The following is a 20,389-nucleotide window of genomic DNA, read 5'->3' as shown; positions in this document are numbered from 1 at the left end:
ACTCTGTCATAGTTGATGATCTTCTATCTGATCACTTCCCAAGACTAACAACTGTCAATCTTGATCACATCTCCAGCAATCAAGGAGCTAAATACAGAAGGAGGAAACTTATTCTCAAACCAGAACACAGAGACAACTTTATTAACCACTTGGATCAATGGTATAAGAATTACGAGCCCATTGGCACACAAAAATTTAATGATGATTTAATTACCACTATTGAGAGTGTTCTCACAGATCAAGTGGGCAGGAATAGGAAACAAAAACCCTCCACTATAAATAACAATAAAAACCAATGTAAATACTATAATGATCCACAGCTGCGCAATCTAACACATGCAGCTAGGAGGATTGGTAAAGCATACCGTGAATGTAGAACCCCAGACCTGCTCAGAACGTTCCAAGCTGCACTAACAAATGCAAGGAATAGAAAGGAAGAACTTAGGCAACAGGAATGGGAACAGTTTGTTAGTGGATTAAATAGGTCCACCCCTTTGAGTTTGGCTTGGAAAGGTATAAATAAAATAACCAGGAAAAAGACTGGCAATGTTGCTCATCCCTTTCCTCTTGAAAAAGCAAATGACCTCATAAATGACTGGTCCAAAACATCCAGGCATGAAAGCCTTCCATCTCATATTAGAAAAAATTTAGAGAGTACTTCTGAAGAAATGTTGAAACTGATTAATTTTATGAGCCAAAATATTGATGAGAGTGATTGCCTCTTTACCGAGTATGAATTAGATAATGCATTAACCAAAGGTCGATCAACTGCTCCTGGAGAGGATGGTATAACCTATGATATTCTCAGAACTCTAAGGCACGTGCCTGATAACCCTTTGTTGGCACTGTATAATCTCAGTTACATTGAGGGCGTTCTTCCTACTTCCTGGACCAATAGTCTCATTGTGCCTATCCCTAAGCCCCAACAGCCTGATACATTTAGGCCGATCTCCTTAACTAGTTGTCTTTGTAAAACTTTTGAAAGAATGATGCTTAACAGACTGTACTACAGAATCAGACATCAACTTTCCCCCTACCTCTATGGGTTCATGAAAGGTAAAAGTGTGCAGAACTGTATTTCCACCTTTCTCACTGCACACACCTCTACTAGTTTTACCACTTTTCTTGATCTAAAATCTGCATTTGATATTGCGAACAGAACCGTTATACTACATGAACTAGCCAAAATGAATATTGGTGGTAGCTTACTCTGCTGGATAATAGGATACCTGTCAAATAGAGTATCCTCTGTCCTTTACCAAGGCTTCAGAAGTGATTCTAAAGAAATGTCTTTAGGTACACCGCAGGGAGGAGTTCTTAGTCCCATGCTATTTAATATTCTGATTAATGCTCTCCTAAATGCTCTACCTGCCTCACCTAAACATATAGCTATAAGCTATGCTGATGATATCATGATCCATACAACAGGGCATAAGAAGATGAATACCATTCTTAATGAAGTTCAAGCAATTTGTAATCGACTAGGCCTCATAATATCTTCCTCTAAAACTAAGATATTAACAAGCAAACGACATCCCCCACCCATCTATTTGCAGGGTGAAATCATTAGCTACGTTAAAACTTACAGATATCTTGGTGTAGATGTACCCTTTAACAAATCCACTATACCACAACTAAACAAGAAATGTAAAGCTAGGCTAAATGCTCTCAAAGCTGTTGCTGGCTACAATCCCAACTATGGTGCAAATGTGAGAATCGTGAGAATGATGTACATAGCCTATGTTAGGTCCTTAATTGATTATGCTGCTCCCATGTTGATATTAGCTAGAGAAAGTTCTCTCCGACCCTTGGAGTTAATGCAAAATGAAGCTCTCAGGATTATTCTTGGCTGTCCCAGATCTACAAAAGTTCTTAACATGAGGAAGGAGCTTGGTATTTCTAGTATCAGTGATAGGATTGTTGAAATTAACACTGTACTCGGTATTAGAATGTTGAGAAACGAACCAGACACTGTCACAGTGAATCTTACCAAGTGTCTAGAGGTAAATACACACAGATCTAAATGGATTGTGAAAACGTGCAATTGCATTAAGTTTTATAACCTGCATGAACTGTATCACTGTAGGCAACAAGAGCATTTCACCCCTCCATGGAAGATGTGTTCATTTAATATCACATACCTACAAGTCCCTCCCAAGAAGCTCATTGCTAGTAATCCCTTCCTTAAATCTCTTGTTAGAGCAACTGCTCAAGAAGAAATTTCTCACCTAGCTGGTAGTAACAAGTTATCACAAGTTATATACACTGATGGATCTAAACAGGAGTCTTCTGGCAGGGCTGCATCTGCTCTTGTTGCCACCTCCCTAGTTAAGAACGATAATAAATTTGTTGAGTTAGGCATAAGAATTAACAACTGGGCGTCTACACTGCAAACTGAATTGTTTGCAATCCTAATGGCGCTAAAGCTAACCTATGACACTGAGCTTGACTCTATCATCATTACTGATTCTATGTCATCATTGAAGGCTCTTGACTCATATAATGACTCCAACAACATGCTCATTGGGGAAGCCAGGTATAGATACTCAAAAATTAGGGACAAAGGAATTAATGTACAATTGCTATGGATCCCATCACACATTGGATTACTCCTTCATGATAAAGTTGATATGTTAGCCAAGAAGAGTATCGAGAAGGAGAATGTAGAATATAACTTTGGTATAACTGTGTCTAGCATTAGGAATAATATTAGGAGAGAAGTAAATAATGAAAATGATTGTTATAGGAATGCAGTTAGAAGCCTGAGTAGATCTATAACCCACTATGATAACATGAACGTAGATAAGTATGTTTATGGAGCAACTTGCAATGTGAACAGACTGACTGATGTTGTAGTGGCCAGGCTTAGGCTTGGTTACAAGTACTTCTGGCAGTTTGGGAGACACACAGATGATGGTCAAACTAAATGTAAATTATGTGATCAGGCATATGGTCACTCTCTTGAACACTATGTGCTTAATTGTCCACTTATTGAGGAATACAGAGACAGACAGTATAATAACCTATGTGACATGTCAAGATATCTTATTAATGAAAATAAGATACCAGATATACTAAGCAAATTTCCTAAATTTGCTTGTAACAGATAAGTGAACTATAGATATGTAGATATAAATCCATATGTATTCCTGTTAACCCTTTGGGGCCTAGTTCCTAGGCCTTTTGTGTATCCATATGCTCTCACGCTACCGTCCACAGGATGGATATGGGGTGCACAATAAACTAGCCACTTCGGTGGCAAAATCTAATCTGATAGGGTCAGCAGGAAGGGTGGTGGTGTGGCAATGTATGTCAGAGAAAATTTAAATTGTTTTCTTAGACATGATATAAGATTAGAAACATCGAACACAGAATCTGTTTGGCTACAGTTTCTCGAGGGACATAACAAATTAATTTTGGGTGTGATTTATAGGCCCCCAAACCTTGATAGGGAGGGCAGTAAGCTGTTATGGGACGAAATTCATAAGGCATCTAGATATGAAAATGTTGTGATAATGGGAGATTTTAACTTTAGACAAATTGATTGGAAATCTTGAGTCTAGTGACTTTCTTGATACGGTTCAGGATTGCTTTTTAGAACAGGTTGTGACAGAACCAACTAGAGGAAACAATCTGCTTGACTTGGTTCTTGCCAACAAAGATTTACTAATTAATAATCTTGAGGTTAATGATGAGCTTGGGGAAAGTGATCACAAATCACTTAGTTTCAATATATCATGGAAATACCCAGATAATTGCAATCAAATCTCTGTCCCAGATTTTCGCTTGGCCGACTTCATGGGACTGAAAAATTACCTGGGTGGGCTAAATTGTCCTGACTATGGGTCAGGTAGGTGATCTTGGTTGCCAATATGACGTTTTTCAGAGCATAGTTCTAGCTGCCCAGACAACTTTTGTTCCGAGTAGGGAAATTAGATCTAACAAAAATGATCCCAAATGGATGAACAATAGATTAAAACATCTCATTGGTCAAAAGAGGGGCATATATAGGCGTATTAAAAGAGGGGATGGGCAGTTAAGAAATCAATGTATTCAATTAAAGAGAGAAATAAAGAAAGGAATAAGAAAAGCAAAAAGGGATTATGAGGCTAAGGTCGCAAGGGATTCAAAGACTAACCCAAAAGGGTTCTTTCAGGTATACAGAAGTAAGATTAGGGACAAGATTGGCCCACTTAAGAGTAACTCTGGTCAGATCACTGACAGTGATAAGGATATGTGTGAAATTCTAAATACCTACTTTCTCCCACTTTTCACCCAGGAAAATACTAGCGATATTCCTGAAATAATAGATTATGTAGAACAGGATGATAATAAACTATGCACGATTGCAGTAACTAGTGACATGGTCATCAGACAAATAGAGAAACTAAAACCTAACAAATCCTCAGGCCCTGATGAACTGTTTGCAAGGGTGTTAAAGGAATGTAAAGAGGAACTTAGCATACCTTTGGCTAATCTTTTTAACATATCACTACAAACTGGCATAGTGCCTGATAAGTGGAAAATGGCAAATGTAATACCTATTTACAAAGCAGGTGACAGGTCCTTGGCTTCGAACTATAGACCAATAAGCCTTACCTCCATAGTGGGAAAATTTATGGAATCAATAATTGCCGAAGCAATTCGTAGCCATCTTGACAGGCACAGATTGATTAATGAATCTCAACAAGGTTTTACAAAGGGGCGTTCCTGTCTTACGAATTTACTAACTTTTTTTCACTAAAGTGTTTGAGGAGGTAGATCATGGTAATGAATATGATATTGTGTATATGGACTTCAGTAAGGCTTTCGATAGAGTTCCACACCAGAGGCTATTGAGGAAACTTAAGGCACACGGAATAGGAGAAATTTTTTCCTGGGTAGAGGCATGGCTGACAAATAGACAGCAGAGAGCTTGCATAAATGGGGAGAAATCAGAATGGGGGCACGTCACAAGTGGTGTACCTCAGGGGTCAGTGTTGGGCCCGTTGTTGTTCACAATTTACATAAACGACATAGATGAGGGAATAAATAGCGACATAAGCAAATTTGCTGATGACACCAAAATAGGCCGTCCAATTCATTCTAATGAGGACACTAGAGCACTCCAGGATGATTTGAATAGACTGATGCAATGGTCGGAGAAGTGGCAGATGCAGTTTAATATTGACAAATGCAAAGTTCTAAATGTTGGACAGGTAAATAACCATGCCACATATAAACTAAATAATGTAGATCTTAATACTACAGATTGCGAAAAGGATTTAGAAGTTCTGGTTAGCAGTAATCTAAAACCAAGACAACAGTGCATTAGTGTTTGCAATAAAGCTAACAGAATTCTTGGCTTCATATCTACAAGTATAAATAATAGAAGTCCTCAGGTTGTTCTTCAACTCTATATATCCTTGGTTAGGCCTCATTTAGACTATGCTGCTCAGCTCTGGTCACCGTATTACAGAATGGATATAAATGCTCTGGAAAACGTACAAAGGAGGATGACAAAGATGATCCTATGTATCAGAAATCTTCCCTATGAGGATAGACTGAGGGCTTTGAATCTGCACTCTCTCGAAAGGCATAGAATTAGGGGGGATATGATCGAGGTGCATAAATGGAAAACAGGAATAAATAAAGGGGATGTAAATAGTGTGCTGAAAATTTCCAGCCAAGACAGGACTCGCAGCAATGGTTTCAAGTTGGAAAAATTCAGATTCAGAAAGGATATAGGAAAGTACTGGTTTGGTAAGAGAGTTGTGGATGAGTGGAACAAACTCCCGAGTACAGTTATTGAGGCTAAAACGTTGTGTAGTTTTAAAAATAGGTTAGATAAATACATGAGTGGGTGTGGGTGGGTGTGAGTTGGACCTGACTAGCTTGTGCTGCTGGGTCTGGTGCCGTGCTCCATCCTTGAGTGGAGATGATCAGACTGGGTGGGTCATTGGGCTAATCCGGGGGGGTCATTGGTCTAATCCGGGGGTTGGGACATGGACCTGCTCCGCATGGGTCAGTAGGCCTGTCGCAGTGTTCCTTCTTTATGTTCTTATGTTCTTAAGATTGTGTAGATACTTTTAAAACAATAGTCAACATGTGTTTGCCTTTTCTCTTAGCAGTGTACTAGTGAGTAGTCATCCTTGCTTTTGATGTTTTCTATTCTAATTAACAAATCACTACGGATGTAATAATGCCTGCTTCTGATTTTTGTGACGATTTTGATAAATAGGGACACAGGTACTGAGACTCAGCCTCAGTCACTGAGCAATACACACAACAGCGATATTTACCCATTTGTTTATCTCTCCCACAGGTTGGTCTTGAGCCTCGTGGGTGTGGTATCCTGTGCCAAGCTACCTGGGGGCATTTTTGCTGGCGTTAATGACCCAGCGACCACCCCCACCACACTTCCCACAGAGAGCAACACACAATACACATCTACCACTACATCATTATCTTCAACGAACTATATACAGGACACTCCTACTACACTCCCTACAGTGAACGACACACAGTACACGCCTACCACACTCCCTACAACGAACGACACACAGCACACGCCTACCACACTCCCTACAGAGAATGACACCCAACACACACTCATCACACTCCCTGCAGAGACCTATACACCGCCCACACTCTCAAACCAAACCTACACTGTTTTGATATATTCCGACGAGGAGCTTACAGTGACCCCCGCCACGCCTTCTGAAATTGTTCAGCGCTGGTCCGAGGTGCCTGAAATGCTGAAGGATCCTAGTTCACCAGTCAGTGGTGCCCTGACGGATGAACCAACGTTCTTTGGTGTTGCTGGAAGAGGAGATGACACAAGCAGGAACGTATATAATAGTGACAACGATGATACAGATGATTACGCAGATTATAACAGCTTAAAGGATAATGAATCTGACCGTGAAGCGAAATATGAGTATGAAGATGAGGGTGATGACACTGAAATGGAAGACAACGAGGGTGATGACACTGAAATGGAAGACAACGAGGGTGATGACACTGAAATGGAAGACAACGAGGGTGATGACACTGAAATGGAAGACAACGAGGGTGATGACACTGAAATGGAAGACAACGAGGGTGATGATACTGAAAATGATGACGATGGCGATGGTGATGACGCTGAAGAGAAGAGTGGAGGCAGCAGTGACGCCAAGTATAGTGGTGATGATGATGATGATGATGATACTGAGGACGATTATAACTACGAAGAGACTCTTTTCGATAACTATGACGAGTATGATGAAGATGATTACGACAACAGCGAGTATGATGGCTACATAAAAAGTTACTGGGACATCAACGACGAGAAGGAAGAACATAATATTACAAACTACAACAGTAATGATGAAGACGATAACGACAATGAAGATCACAGCGACGGAAGCGATGATAAACGCGACAACACAATGGACAATGACAACAGAATGGCGCACATGTACCATTTTGGAAATGAGTCCAGCGACTTGACCCCCATGCACTCTAGTGGGACCCAAGGTCCTCAGAGGTTACTTGCCAGTGAAGATCTACATATATCTAGGACGATCACAACGACGGACGCTGATATAGGCAGTGAAGGATTGGTTGAAACTTCTACCACGGAGGGTGAGGAGAAGCAACCATCGTACTACCATAGTGATGAGAGCATAGCTAGAGGCGAGACAGTCATCATGCTGAGCGACACACAGCTCCGGCACCTGCAGGATCTGGGAACTTCTGGATATGCAGATGAGGATCAGGAAGAATATACAGAAAGATATGACTACGAGGATAAGGCAAGAGGTGAAGAAAGTACCACTTTCCTACCAGTCGAGAACTCCAGGCAGGAAACAACAGGTACGCCAGCTTTTCTATCTAGTGACACAGCCCACTACTACAAGACTGATTTCATCACGAATGAAGAATTAGAACACATGCTGAAAAGTTACCCTGAGTTTTTGTTCACTGGAGAACAGTGGGAAAATGGTCAGGCTGGAGAAGAAGATTTTGCTAGTACAGAGAGGGACGCTCACTATGTAACTGGTGAAATTATCGATGAAGAAAGGGATGTGACAAAGTTGGGATTAAATTACACTGGACAGGAACGTAACGGAACCACACAAGGAGAAGATCAACATGATGGAAGACTGACCTTGCTCTCACTTTCTGCACCAACCGAAATAAATTACTTGGAGGTCACCAATCAAACAAGAGGAAATCGAGGCGTCCTCAACACGACTACTCAAAATTTTACTGTTGGAAACATCCAAGAAGGGTCCCAGGGTATGGTAATTCCAGATATGTCCCAGACATATAATGAGCTTGTCAAATCTGACCAACTAACAGCAGAAGAGAGGCAGGACCTAAGCGACCTGGAAAGACTCCGGAGGACGGTGGAAGCTCTGGGAGGGGAGAAAACTCTTCACAAGAACCTTGAAATACACCATATCGTCCGGAGACAACTGCAGGGACACGAGGCTTGTAAGGTGTTGAATAGGAGACGCAGGACCGCGGAAAACAACACTGTGGAAGAACATAGTGAGGCTGAGAAGTTTCCTGAATATTTAGTGAGAGTACGGCGAGGTGTGAGCAACGTTGGCAAGAGTCTGGAACAAGGTACCGCTAGATACAAGCAACTTCTCAACCAGTACAAGAAAGTGTGTGACTTCATCGCTTTGACTTTCTTCGACAAATAATAATCTCATGCTCGAAATTATCTGGTGAATTTCTGAAATAACTAAAATCTAAATGTAACAATCACGCACTCTAAGTTCATTTAGTGTTAATAAAGATTATTTTCCGGTAAAAATAATCTAGTACTACTATTAATATTTTCGTAGGTATAATGCTTGTCAGGACACAGGACAGGTGTTTCCTGACTCGGGTCTTGGTTATATGATGACCCACACCTACAGCTTTTGGTCATCTGGCCGAGGACTTCCGCTGGCTTACCAGTTCACATCTTTAAAAATCATGGTTATGATTATAACCATTAATAAATATTTTCGTAATTGTCACGGTTATTTTAAAATATAAAATAAGCATATAAGAAACTTGCGCAGGAGTGTTAGTTAGTTAGTTTAATGTTTATTATGCACCCCATACCCATCCCGTGGGCGGTAGTCACCACATACCCATCCCGTGGGCGGTAGTCACCACATACCCATCCCGTGGGCGGTAGTCACCACATACCCATCCCGTGGGCGGTAGTCACCACATACCCATCCCGTGGGCGGTAGTCACCACATACCCATCCCGTGGGCGGTAGTCACCACATACCCATCCCGTGGGCGGTAGTCACCACATACCCATCCCGTGGGCGGTAGTCACCACATACCCATCCTGTGGGCGGTAGTCACCCCATACCCATCCTGTGGGCGGTAGTCACCACATACCCATCCTGTGGGCGGTAGTCACCACATACCCATCCTGTGGGCGGTAGTCACCACATACCCATCCTGTGGGCGGTAGTCACCACATACCCATCCTGTGGGCGGTAGTCACCACATACCCATCCTGTGGGCGGTAGTCAGCACATACCCATCCCGTGGGCGGTAGTCACCACATACCCATCCTGTGGGCGGTAGTCACCACATACCCATCCTGTGGGCGGTAGTCACCACATACCCATCCTGTGGGCGGTAGTCACCACATACCCATCCTGTGGGCGGTAGTCACCACATACCCATCCTGTGGGCGGTAGTCACCACATACCCATCCTGTGGGCGGTAGTCACCACATACCCATCCTGTGGGCGGTAGTCACCACATACCCATCCTGTGGGCGGTAGTCAAAAGATTACAGAGGTACATAATTGGTCCAGGGACTGGACTCCAAAGTTTTGATAGCTGAGCAAGTTACAGAGGTAATGAACTCACAAGTTACAAAAGTAATGAACTCACAAGTTACAAAGGTAATGAATCCAGTAAGAATGGTTACTTACGTTAATTTGGTATCGATGTGTCGATACCAAATTCATGTTGTACCAAAACTGGATGTATTATACTTGTTTATTTTGTGGTCAGTTATGTGAAATTAAAATAAAAATCCACAATAAGCACTGTTTCATCTGGAGGTGTATGTTGTATTGTTGAGTGTATGTTGTATTGTTGAGTGTATGTTGTATTGTTGAGTGTATGTTGTATTGTTGAGTGTATGTTGTATTGTTGAGTGTATGTTGTATTGTTGAGTGTATGTTGTATTGTTGAGTGTATGTTGTATTGTTGAGTGTATGTTGTATTGTTGAGTGTATGTTGTATTGTTGAGTGTATGTTGTAGTATTGTTGAGTGTATGTTGTATTGTTGAGTGTATGTTGTATTGTTGAGTGTATGTTGTATTGTTGAGTGTATGTTGTAGTATTGTTGAGTGTATGTTGTATTGTTGAGTGTATGTTGTATTGTTGAGTGTATGTTGTATTGTTGAGTGTATGTTGTAGTATTGTTGAGTGTATGTTGTATTGTTTAGTGTATGTTGTATTGTTGAGTGTATGTTGTATTGTTGAGTGTATGTTGTATTGTTGAGTGTATGTTGTAGTATTGTTGAGTGTATGTTGTATTGTTGAGTGTATGTTGTATTGTTGAGTGTATGTTGTATTGTTGAGTGTATGTTGTATTGTTGAGTGTATGTTGTATTGTTGAGTGTATGTTGTAGTATTGTTGAGTGTATGTTGTATTGTTGAGTGTATGTTGTATTGTTGAGTGTATGTTGTATTGTTGAGTGTATGTTGTATTGTTGAGTGTATGTTGTAGTATTGTTGAGTGTATGTTGTATTGTTGAGTGTATGTTGTATTGTTGAGTGTATGTTGTAGTATTGTTGAGTGTAAGTTGTAGTATTGTTGAGTGTATGTTGTATTGTTGAGTGTATGTTGTAGTATTGTTGAGTGTATGTTGTATTGTTGAGTGTATGTTGTATTGTTGAGTGTATGTTGTATTGTTGAGTGTATGTTGTATTGTTGAGTGTATGTTGTAGTATTGTTGAGTGTATGTTGTAGTATTGTTGAGTGTATGTTGTAGTATTGTTGAGTGTATGTTGTAGTATTGTTGAGTGTATGTTGTATTGTTGAGTGTATGTTGTATTGTTGAGTGTATGTTGTAGTATTGTTGAGTGTAAGTTGTAGTATTGTTGAGTGTATGTTGTATTGTTGAGTGTATGTTGTAGTATTGTTGAGTGTATGTTGTATTGTTGAGTGTATGTTGTATTGTTGAGTGTATGTTGTATTGTTGAGTGTATGTTGTATTGTTGAGTGTATGTTGTAGTATTGTTGAGTGTATGTTGTATTGTTGAGTGTATGTTGTATTGTTGAGTGTATGTTGTAGTATTGTTGAGTGTATGTTGTATTGTTGAGTGTATGTTGTATTGTTGAGTGTATGTTGTAGTATTGTTGAGTGTAAGTTGTATGTTGTGATAGAAACACAGGCCTTATCTCTAGGCTTTATTGAACATAGAATCTTCATAGTACTTCTGCAACAACAAAATATAATGACTAGTACATCTAATAATGGCTTCTACAGGGATGGTGATGTCTTGCATATGTCAAGAGAAAAGTTATAACTACAGGCCACATATTTAAACTCACCATGTAATCTGCATCGCTGATAAATGGATAAAGTAGGAGAGAATCACACACCATGTGTTGGTGCCCATGACACACACCAAACTGTTGTTGTTGTTAAGGGCCCCTAGAGGTGGTGCAGTATTATCCTGCTGCTGCTCCCCACAGGACCAGTATCACTACAATCTCCCCCTTCTAAAATATCAGAGACAGTAATCTCCCAAACTGTTAGGTGGGCGACGTACACGTCCCGACCTTCGTAGCCCTTGAGCCTCTTCACCAGGTTCGATATTTTCCAGCGGGGTTTGATTAACTGCTGGAGCAGAATCCTCTATTTCCATAGGGGTAGTCTCAAGGGGCTTTCCAGGAGAAAACGAAGCATCTTTCACATCTATTGGTGTATCTTGAGATTCCACACTAATAGGGATTTCAACTGGGGCTAAATGTCTTGTAGATACTGTAGTCTCTTCACCATTTTGGTAGCGAATGTGGGCGTAATGTGGATTAGCTTGCAGGAGCTCTACCTCTTCCACTAAAGGATCCGTCTTGTTCATCCTACGGTGACTCTTCAGGAGAACGGGTCCAGGATGACATAACCAAGTGGGCACGGAGGCTCCCGTAGAGGAACGACGTGAATAGTTGAGGAGTCTTTCATGAGGGGTTGCATTAGTAGCTGTGCACAGCAGTGATCTAATAGAGTGAAGAGCATCAGGTAGGACAGTTTGCCAGTGTTGAACAGGTAGATTGCACGACTTTAATGTCATTGTAACTGCCTTCCATATAGTACCATGGAACCGCTCCACTTGACCATTGCCTTGAGGGTTGTAGCTTGTTGTTCTGCTGCAGGCAATACCTTTGCTAGCCAAAAACTCCTGAAGTTCGTTACTCATGAACGAGGATCCCCTGTCTGAATGGATATAAGCTGGCATACCAAAAATAGAGAACAACTGTGAAAGACAACTAATAACAGTTGAAGCAGCCATATTTGCACAGGGGAATACAAAGGGAAACCTTGAATATTCATCTACTATGTTAAGGAAATACCTATTCTGATTTGTGCTTGGTAGAGGTCCTTTGAAATCTATATTCAATCTTTCGAAAGGCTGGGTGGATTTTATGAGATGAGTCTTCTCTGGCTGATGAAAGTTTGGCTTGCACTCTGCACATACTCTGCATGCTCTGATCACTTGTCGCACATCTTCCACTGAGTAGGGCATGTTCTTTGATTTGACAAAATGGTACAGGCGTGTAACTCCTGGGTGACACAAAGCCTTGTGGAGAGCTGAGAGTGATTGCAAATCATGACATGCTGCTCCACAGTGGGACCTAGAGAATGCATCAGGTGAGATGTTCTCTTGACCCGGTCGGTACAGAATATCAAAGTCATAACACGATAGTTCCATCCTCCAGCGTAATATCTTGTCATTCTTTATCCTACTTTTGTGCCTCTTGTCGAACATATACATCACGGACCGTTGGTCAGTCCTTATGGTGAAATGTCTACCAGTTAAATAATGCCTCCAGTGGCGAACTGCTTCTATGATGGCCTGGGCTTCCTTTTCTACAGCAGCATAACATTTCTCTGATCCTTGAAAAGTTCTCGAAAAGAAGGCTACTGGTCGTCCTGCCTGAGATAAGACTGCAGCAATGGCAATGTCAGATGCATCCGTTTCCACTTCGAATGGTAGGGACTCATCAATGGCTTGAACTACTGAGTTTTCAATGTCCTGTTTGAGAGTATGGAAAGCGGCTTCTGCTTCCTTTGTCACAGGAAATGTGGTAGCACTCAATGGGCGGACTTTACTTGAATAATTGTAGATCCATTGTGAGTAATAAGCAAAGAGACCAAGAGTTCTTCGGAGTGACTTTTTGTCTTGAGGCATTGGAAGTTCCCGTAGAGGTCGTAGTCGTTCAGGGTCTGGGAATATTGAACCTCCTTCCACTACATAACCAAGGATGCTAAGCCTTTTAGTTGAAAAAGTGCACTTTTCCTCATTGTAACTGATATTTTTCTTCTTGGCGGCTTCCAAAAACTTATCAAGGTTTGCATCATGTTCCTCCTGGGTCTTGCCACAAATGGTAACATTATCTAAATACGCGTAGGTTCCCATGAGTTGCTCTTCCTGAATGAGTGAATCCATAATTCGTTGGAAGCAGGCTACCCCATTGGTGACTCCAAAAGGGACTCTGGTAAACTGATACAGGCCATCACTAGCCTGAAACGCTGTGTATGGTTTATCTTCATTCCTTATAGGGACTTGATGATAGGCACTCTGCAGATCAATTGTGCTAAACACGTAGTACTGAGCAATTTTGTTCACTGTATCGTCAATTCGAGGTAGAGGGTACCCATCAAGAAGTGTAAATTTGTTGATTGTCTCAGAGTAATCGATAGCCAGTCTCCGTTTCCTATAACCATCTTTAACAACAACAACCTGTGCACGCCAAGGGGAATCACTCGGTTCTATAATACCCTCCTTCAGCAGCCTCTGAGTTTCTTTCTCAATGAACATCCGATCCTCATAAGAATAGCGGCGTGACTTAGCTGATATAGGATGGCAATCCGCGGTAAGATTTGCAAACAGCTTTGGTGGGTCTACCCTTAAAGTGCTAAGTCCACAGACAACAAGAGGAGGCAGTTCACCTCCATATGTTAAGGTGACACTACCATGCAGCTTCTGAAAGTCCTGACCAAGGATAACATCAGAGCACAGTTGTGGCAGAATAGCTAAATGTACATCTTGATAATCCTTTCCATTAACTCTGAGATTTACCTTACAAAACCCTAAGGTCTGAATAGAGAGAGATGTTGATGCCATGGAAACGGTACCTGATGAGTGATGTAGAGTCAAGGAGAGCCGTTTAACTAAGTCAAGGTTGATGAAACTCTCTGAGCTGCCACTATCAATAAGACCATCTACTTCTGTTCCTTTGATGAATACTTTCACAACTGCCTTTGACAGTGAATTTGGAGTAGCCGCAGAAGTCACTGTTGCTAGAGTCGCATGATCACTGGAATGTGTGGAGGCACTAGCTCTTGTTGATGCATTAGCACGACATACTTTAGCAAAGTGACCTTTCTTGTGGCATTTATGGCACATTGCTTCAGGACACTTTGGACGTGGATGTCTTGAAAAACCACAAAAGAAACACACCGTACCTGCTGCTGCTGTCACTGAGGCAGGTTCCCCAGTAACTTCATTGCAAGAGTCTTGGTCAGGAATTGCAGCACTTACCACTCGAGAAGGCTGAGTGGTACTGTATACTTCAGAATTCTTCTGGGCTGAATCTAGAGCTCTTGCCTGGTCAAAGGCAGCGGCTAAATCGAGAGTTTTATTCTCCAATAAACGCTGCCTTATTATTGGTGATTGCAGGCCACTGATAAAAGCATCCCTGATGGACTCTTCACAATACTGAGCAGCTGTCACTGCTTGGAAGTGACAGTCCTTACCTAAAATTTTCAGTGCTTGAAAGTATTCCTCTAAGGACTCATCAATCTGCTGGCGGCGAGTTGCAAGGCGATAGCGTGCAAAGATTTCATTTGTAGGTTTAATATACTGAGACTTGAGGGTTTTGATAGCATCTTCGTAGGTATTACACTCAGAAATAGCCTCATATATCTTAGGTGACACAAAATTGATGAGCAGACTTAGTTTATCTAGATCTTCTTTAGGAAGGGCTCCCAAGAAGTTTTCGAAAGTCTTAAACCAGTGCTTCCATTCCTGAGCAGCCGTTGATAAGTTGGGGTCACAGTCTAGCCTCTCAGGTTTCAGTAAACGCTCCATGTTGTGATGTAGTCTAGCGCAGGATCACCACCAGGTAGCCCAGGATTCTATGTTCAATAAATTGTTGTGATAGAAACACAGGCCTTATCTCTAGGCTTTATTGAACATAGAATCTTCATAGTACTTCTGCAACAACAAAATATAATGACTAGTACATCTAATAATGGCTTCTACAGGGATGGTGATGTCTTGCATATGTCAAGAGAAAAGTTATAACTACAGGCCACATATTTAAACTCACCATGTAATCTGCATCGCTGATAAATGGATAAAGTAGGAGAGAATCACACACCATGTGTTGGTGCCCATGACACACACCAAACTGTTGTTGTTGTTAAGGGCCCCTAGAGGTGGTGCAGTATTATCCTGCTGCTGCTCCCCACAGGACCAGTATCACTACATTGTAGTATTGTTGAGTGTATGTTACAGTATTGTTGAGTGTAAGTTGTAGTATTGTTGAGTGTATGTTACAGTATTGTTGAGTGTATGTTACAGTATTGTTGAGTGTATGTTACAGTATTGTTGAGTGTATGTTACAGTATTGTTGAGTGTATGTTGTAGTATTGTTGAGTGTATGTTACAGTATTGTTGAGTGTAAGTTGTAGTATTGTTGAGTGTATGTTGTAGTATTGTTGAGTGTATGTTACAGTATTGTTGAGTGTATGTTGCAGTATTGTTGAGTGCATGTTGCAGTATTGTTGAGTGTATGTTGCAGTATTGTTGAGTGTAAGTTGTAGTATTGTTGAGTGTATGTTGCAGTATTGTTGAGTGTAAGTTGTAGTATTGTTGAGTGTATGTTGCAGTATTGTTGAGTGTATGTTGCAGTACTGTTGAGTGTATGTTGCAGTATTGTTGAGTGTATGTTGCAGTATTGTTGAGTGTATGTTGCAGTATTGTTGAGTGTATGTTGTATTGTTGAGTGTATGTTACAGTATTGTTGAGTGTATGTTGCAGTATTGTTGAGTGCATGTTGCAGTATTGTTGAGTGTATGTTACAGTATTGTTGAGTGTATGTTACAGTATTGTTGAGTGTATGTTGTATTGTTGAGTGCATGTTGCAGTATTGTTGAGTGTATGTTGCAGTATTGTTGAGTGTATGTTGCAGTATTGTTGAGTGCATGTTGCAGTATTGTTGAGTGTATGTTGCAGTATTGTTGAGTGTATGTTGTATTGTTGAGTGTATGTTGTAGTATTGTTGAGTGTATGTTGCAGTATTGTTGAGTGTATGTTGCAGTATTGTTGAGTGTATGTTGCAGTATTGTTGAGTGTATGTTGCAGTATTGTTGAGTGTAGCTTGCAGGTGTCCCGTGGCTCGCTCGCTAGCGCACTCACCTCACACACACAGGTCCGGAGTTCGAGTCATTTCCGGAATGGATGGAAAACATTAATGACTTGTTTCCATAAGACACCTGCTGTCCCTGTTCACCCAATAGTAATAATGGGTACCTGGATGTTAGTCGACTGCTGTGGGTCGCATCCTGGGACAAAATTAACTTAATTTACCCGAAATAACAAGCTTTTATATAGTAGTATGTCATTGATGTCAGCTAGGACTGTATACCTTGTGTATGTACTTGTAATAAATGAAGATAAGTTATTAATGATCCTTGCAGTCGTCAGGTTACTTAAGCCAACACTACTGATCGACTTAATGTCCACAAATAATGTTCTACCCCCACAAACTGGCAGAATTTATACATTATATTAAGAAATCATTGACAAACTTCAGTGTTTGGTTCATTGGTTATATAGTCAGTTGAGTTGACTGTATTTCAGTACTTTATATATGTGTTTTATTTTACCACATGTTTTGTATATCCATTTTCTTGTATTATTTCAGTCTAATTAATAATTGTATGTGACAAGTTGGTGATAACAGGAAAAATATGAAGTAGATAATAAATATATAAAAGTAATTAACAACAATATGGACTTACAATCTATAAAATATTTAGGTATTATATTACCACTAAAACATTGTTGTTAATGGAGGTGCAGTTAATGGTGCCGCCTGAGTGGCTACTTTATTGTGCACTCTCGGCTCAGCCTGGCACCGGTACATCAAAAAAAAATGTAAAGTAAAAGGACACAAGTGCAACTAATGTGATATTTTATTGTGACAACGTTTCGCTCTCCAGAAGCTTTGTCAAGCCGATACGGATCGGCTTGACAAAGCTCCTGGAGAGTGAAACGTTGCCACAATAAAATGTCACATTAGTTGCACTTGTGTCCTTTTACTTTAAATATTGTCAGTAATCCTACCAACATAATCACATCAAAAATAAAAAATAGAGGTTAAAAGAACCCCAATGAAAATAAGTCTGTCAATTTTTTTGATGGTAGGGGGTTATCCTAGGTAATTTGCACTATGTATACCTGTAAATTGTTTACGGTAATTTTTAACACTTAACCTTTCATTGCTTGTTAATTTTAAGTTAATTTTAAGCCTGCCCATAATGCTCTGCATACAAGGGGCTTTTGGCATGTTCACCCAACTGCTATAATTCAATGTACAACTATGTATTATGTCCAAATAAACTATATGAATACCATGTACATATACTTGTACTAAATAAAGATATTATTATTGTCCTGTCCTGTCGCCTGATACTCAAGTTATGCAGGAATGCACATCCAACAATTTAGGCTCCTATTTGACAGGTGTCAGCCCAAATTTAACCTCTAGAGCACGAAAAATTCTTCCCATTACAAATGTCTGTTATTCAATTCAAAAACAAAAATGGCGACTGTCTTCTGCACAGACGCAGGTTTTCCGTTTTCTATGACATAAATATTATTAAATACAGTATGGCCATCTGTTTACATATAACTACTGTATTTCTGGAAAATATATACAGTATTTTCCACAATTATTATTATTATTTTGTTATTATTATTGTTTTATTATTATTTTATTATTATTATTATTATTATTATTATTATTATTATTATTATTATTATTATACTTATGTGTACCTGTACTTAAATAAACTAATTATAGAGCGTCTTTGGCGTCGGTGGCCTGGTGGCTAAAGCTCCCGCTTCACACACGGAGGGCTCGGGTTCGATTCCCGGCGGGTGGAAACATTTCGACACGTTTCCTTACACCTGTTGTCCTGTTCAAGGCGTTTGAAGACTGTTGTGAGTAGCCGGCAGGGTCAAAGGTGAGTCTCCAGCCACCAGCTCTACCCTCGCGCACCACCAGCCAGCAGCAGCTACTCCCCTCAAACCTATTGCCTGCAAGCCTGTTGCAGCCGTTACCTTGCCTCCTTGCTTCCACTCGTAACACTGCCTAGGCGGCTGGCCAGTACCCCGTAGTGGGTGTTTTGAAATAGTGTCAGCTCAGCACAATATGGAGACCGTGACTCAAGACGGTTGGTCGTTGAGTCAACGGACAGGTTACTGGTAACTGGTTACTACTACTGAGAAGTCGACTGGTGTGGGTCGCATCCTGGGGGACAAGATTAAGGACCCCAATGGAAATAAGTTAGACAGTCCTCGATGACGCACTGACTTTCTTGGGTTATCCTGGGTGGCTAACCCTCCGGGGTTAAAAATCCGAACGAAATCGTATCTTATCTTATCTTTAACAGACGCCATTGATCATTGTTATATCACTAGAAAAATAATAGTCACTTCATATATTACGATACCTTCATATAGATAATATGCACAATACAGTAAGGAATACAGCCTTAAAAAATGATATCTTATTACCACTCAGAAAATTTGGTATAACCGGGTTGCAATCTATAAAACCAGTTCATTCATCTAGTCAATGCAAAATGTGGACACAATCTCAAGATTTCAGATATCTTGTCTTTAACAAAGAGGTGTTTTGCCATGTCATGTAAGGTTTACATGGAGGTGTCTCTGAAAGGTTGTATGTTTACACACCTATTCCAGCTAAGCAAATTCCTTCAACAACTGCTTTGGGCAACAAATGTTTCCCATACATCGGGAAGTCGCGCTCGACACTGTATAAGCTGTCAGTGGCCCTGATATACTCTACAAACAAACTTCGTGGAGTGTGGATGTCTCGGTCTCGCCTGAGCATCAGTTAGTTTAATAGTTTAATATGTTTATTATGCACCCCATACCCATCCTGTGGGCGGTAGTCAAAAGATTACAGAGGTACATAATTGGTCCAGGGACTGGACTCCAAAGTTTTGATAGCTGAGCAAGTTACAGAGGTAATGAACTCACAATTTACAAAGGTAGTGAACTCACAATTTACAAAGGTAATGAACTCACAATTTACAAAGGTAATGAACTCCAGGTAAGTCTGGTCACAATCATGACAAGTTACAAAGGTATTTACAGATTACAGAGGTACGTAATGGGTCCAGGGACTGGGCCCCCAAAGTTTTGATAGCTGAACTAGGTACAAAGGTAATGAGCTCACAAGTTACAAAGGTAATGAATTCTGTAGAATGGTTACTTACGTTTATACTTTGGCTACAATCATGAACAAATTATAGAGTAATGAGCAATGAGCATCAGTGACAAATTTTCCCTGTTCTCATTGGGACATTTGTCCACATCTATTTTGTCCGCCGGACACATTACAAGAGGGTGAGAGGGGGGGAGGCACCTTTCATCGGCTTAATTTTAACCAACTCCATTTTTTCATCTATGCGGATAGTTATTTAAGATAAGATAAGATAAGATTTCGTTCGGATTTTTAACCCCGGAGGATTAGCCACCCAGATAACCCAAGAAAGTCAGTGCGTCATCGAGAACTGTCTAACTTATTTCCATTGGGGTCCTTAATCTTGTCCCCCAGGATGCGACCCACACCAGTCGACTAACACCCAGGTACCTATTTGCTGCTAGGTGAACAGGACAACAGGTGTAAGGAAACGTGTCGAAATGTTTCCACCCGCCGGGAATCGAACCCGGGCCCTCCGTGTGTGAAGCAGGAGCTTTAGCCACCAGGCCACCGGGCCTGGTGGCTTTTGATTGGAAGCCGGTTCTTAAACTCAGATGAAGTGTGATCATCTCGCTCTTCATTCCTGCAAGTCCCTTCCAAGAAGCTAATTGCTAGTAATTTCTTCCTTGAAGACTGA

The 20,389-nt window shown here is 40.7% G+C and overlaps 1 protein-coding gene across 1 annotated transcript in view; it reads left to right on the top strand.

The window, feature by feature from the left end:
* Positions 1–9,209, top strand: part of LOC128705329 (putative surface protein SACOL0050) — a 34,803-nt gene extending 25,594 nt beyond the window's left edge. Inside the window, exon 2 of the mRNA XM_053800536.2 lies at positions 6,305–9,209. Within this exon, the coding sequence (XP_053656511.2) occupies positions 6,305–8,678 (2,374 nt within the window). The 3' untranslated portion in view covers positions 8,679–9,209. The remainder of the gene's footprint in view (positions 1–6,304) is intronic.
* The last annotated feature ends 11,180 nt before the right edge of the window (positions 9,210–20,389 follow it).

Source organism: Cherax quadricarinatus, chromosome 15 (assembly GCF_038502225.1).
Source record: "Cherax quadricarinatus isolate ZL_2023a chromosome 15, ASM3850222v1, whole genome shotgun sequence".
In the NCBI taxonomy this organism is placed as follows: domain Eukaryota; kingdom Metazoa; phylum Arthropoda; class Malacostraca; order Decapoda; family Parastacidae; genus Cherax; species Cherax quadricarinatus.
The sequence above is the reverse complement of the archived record's forward strand: the minus strand, read 5'-3'. Positions and strand labels throughout refer to the sequence as shown.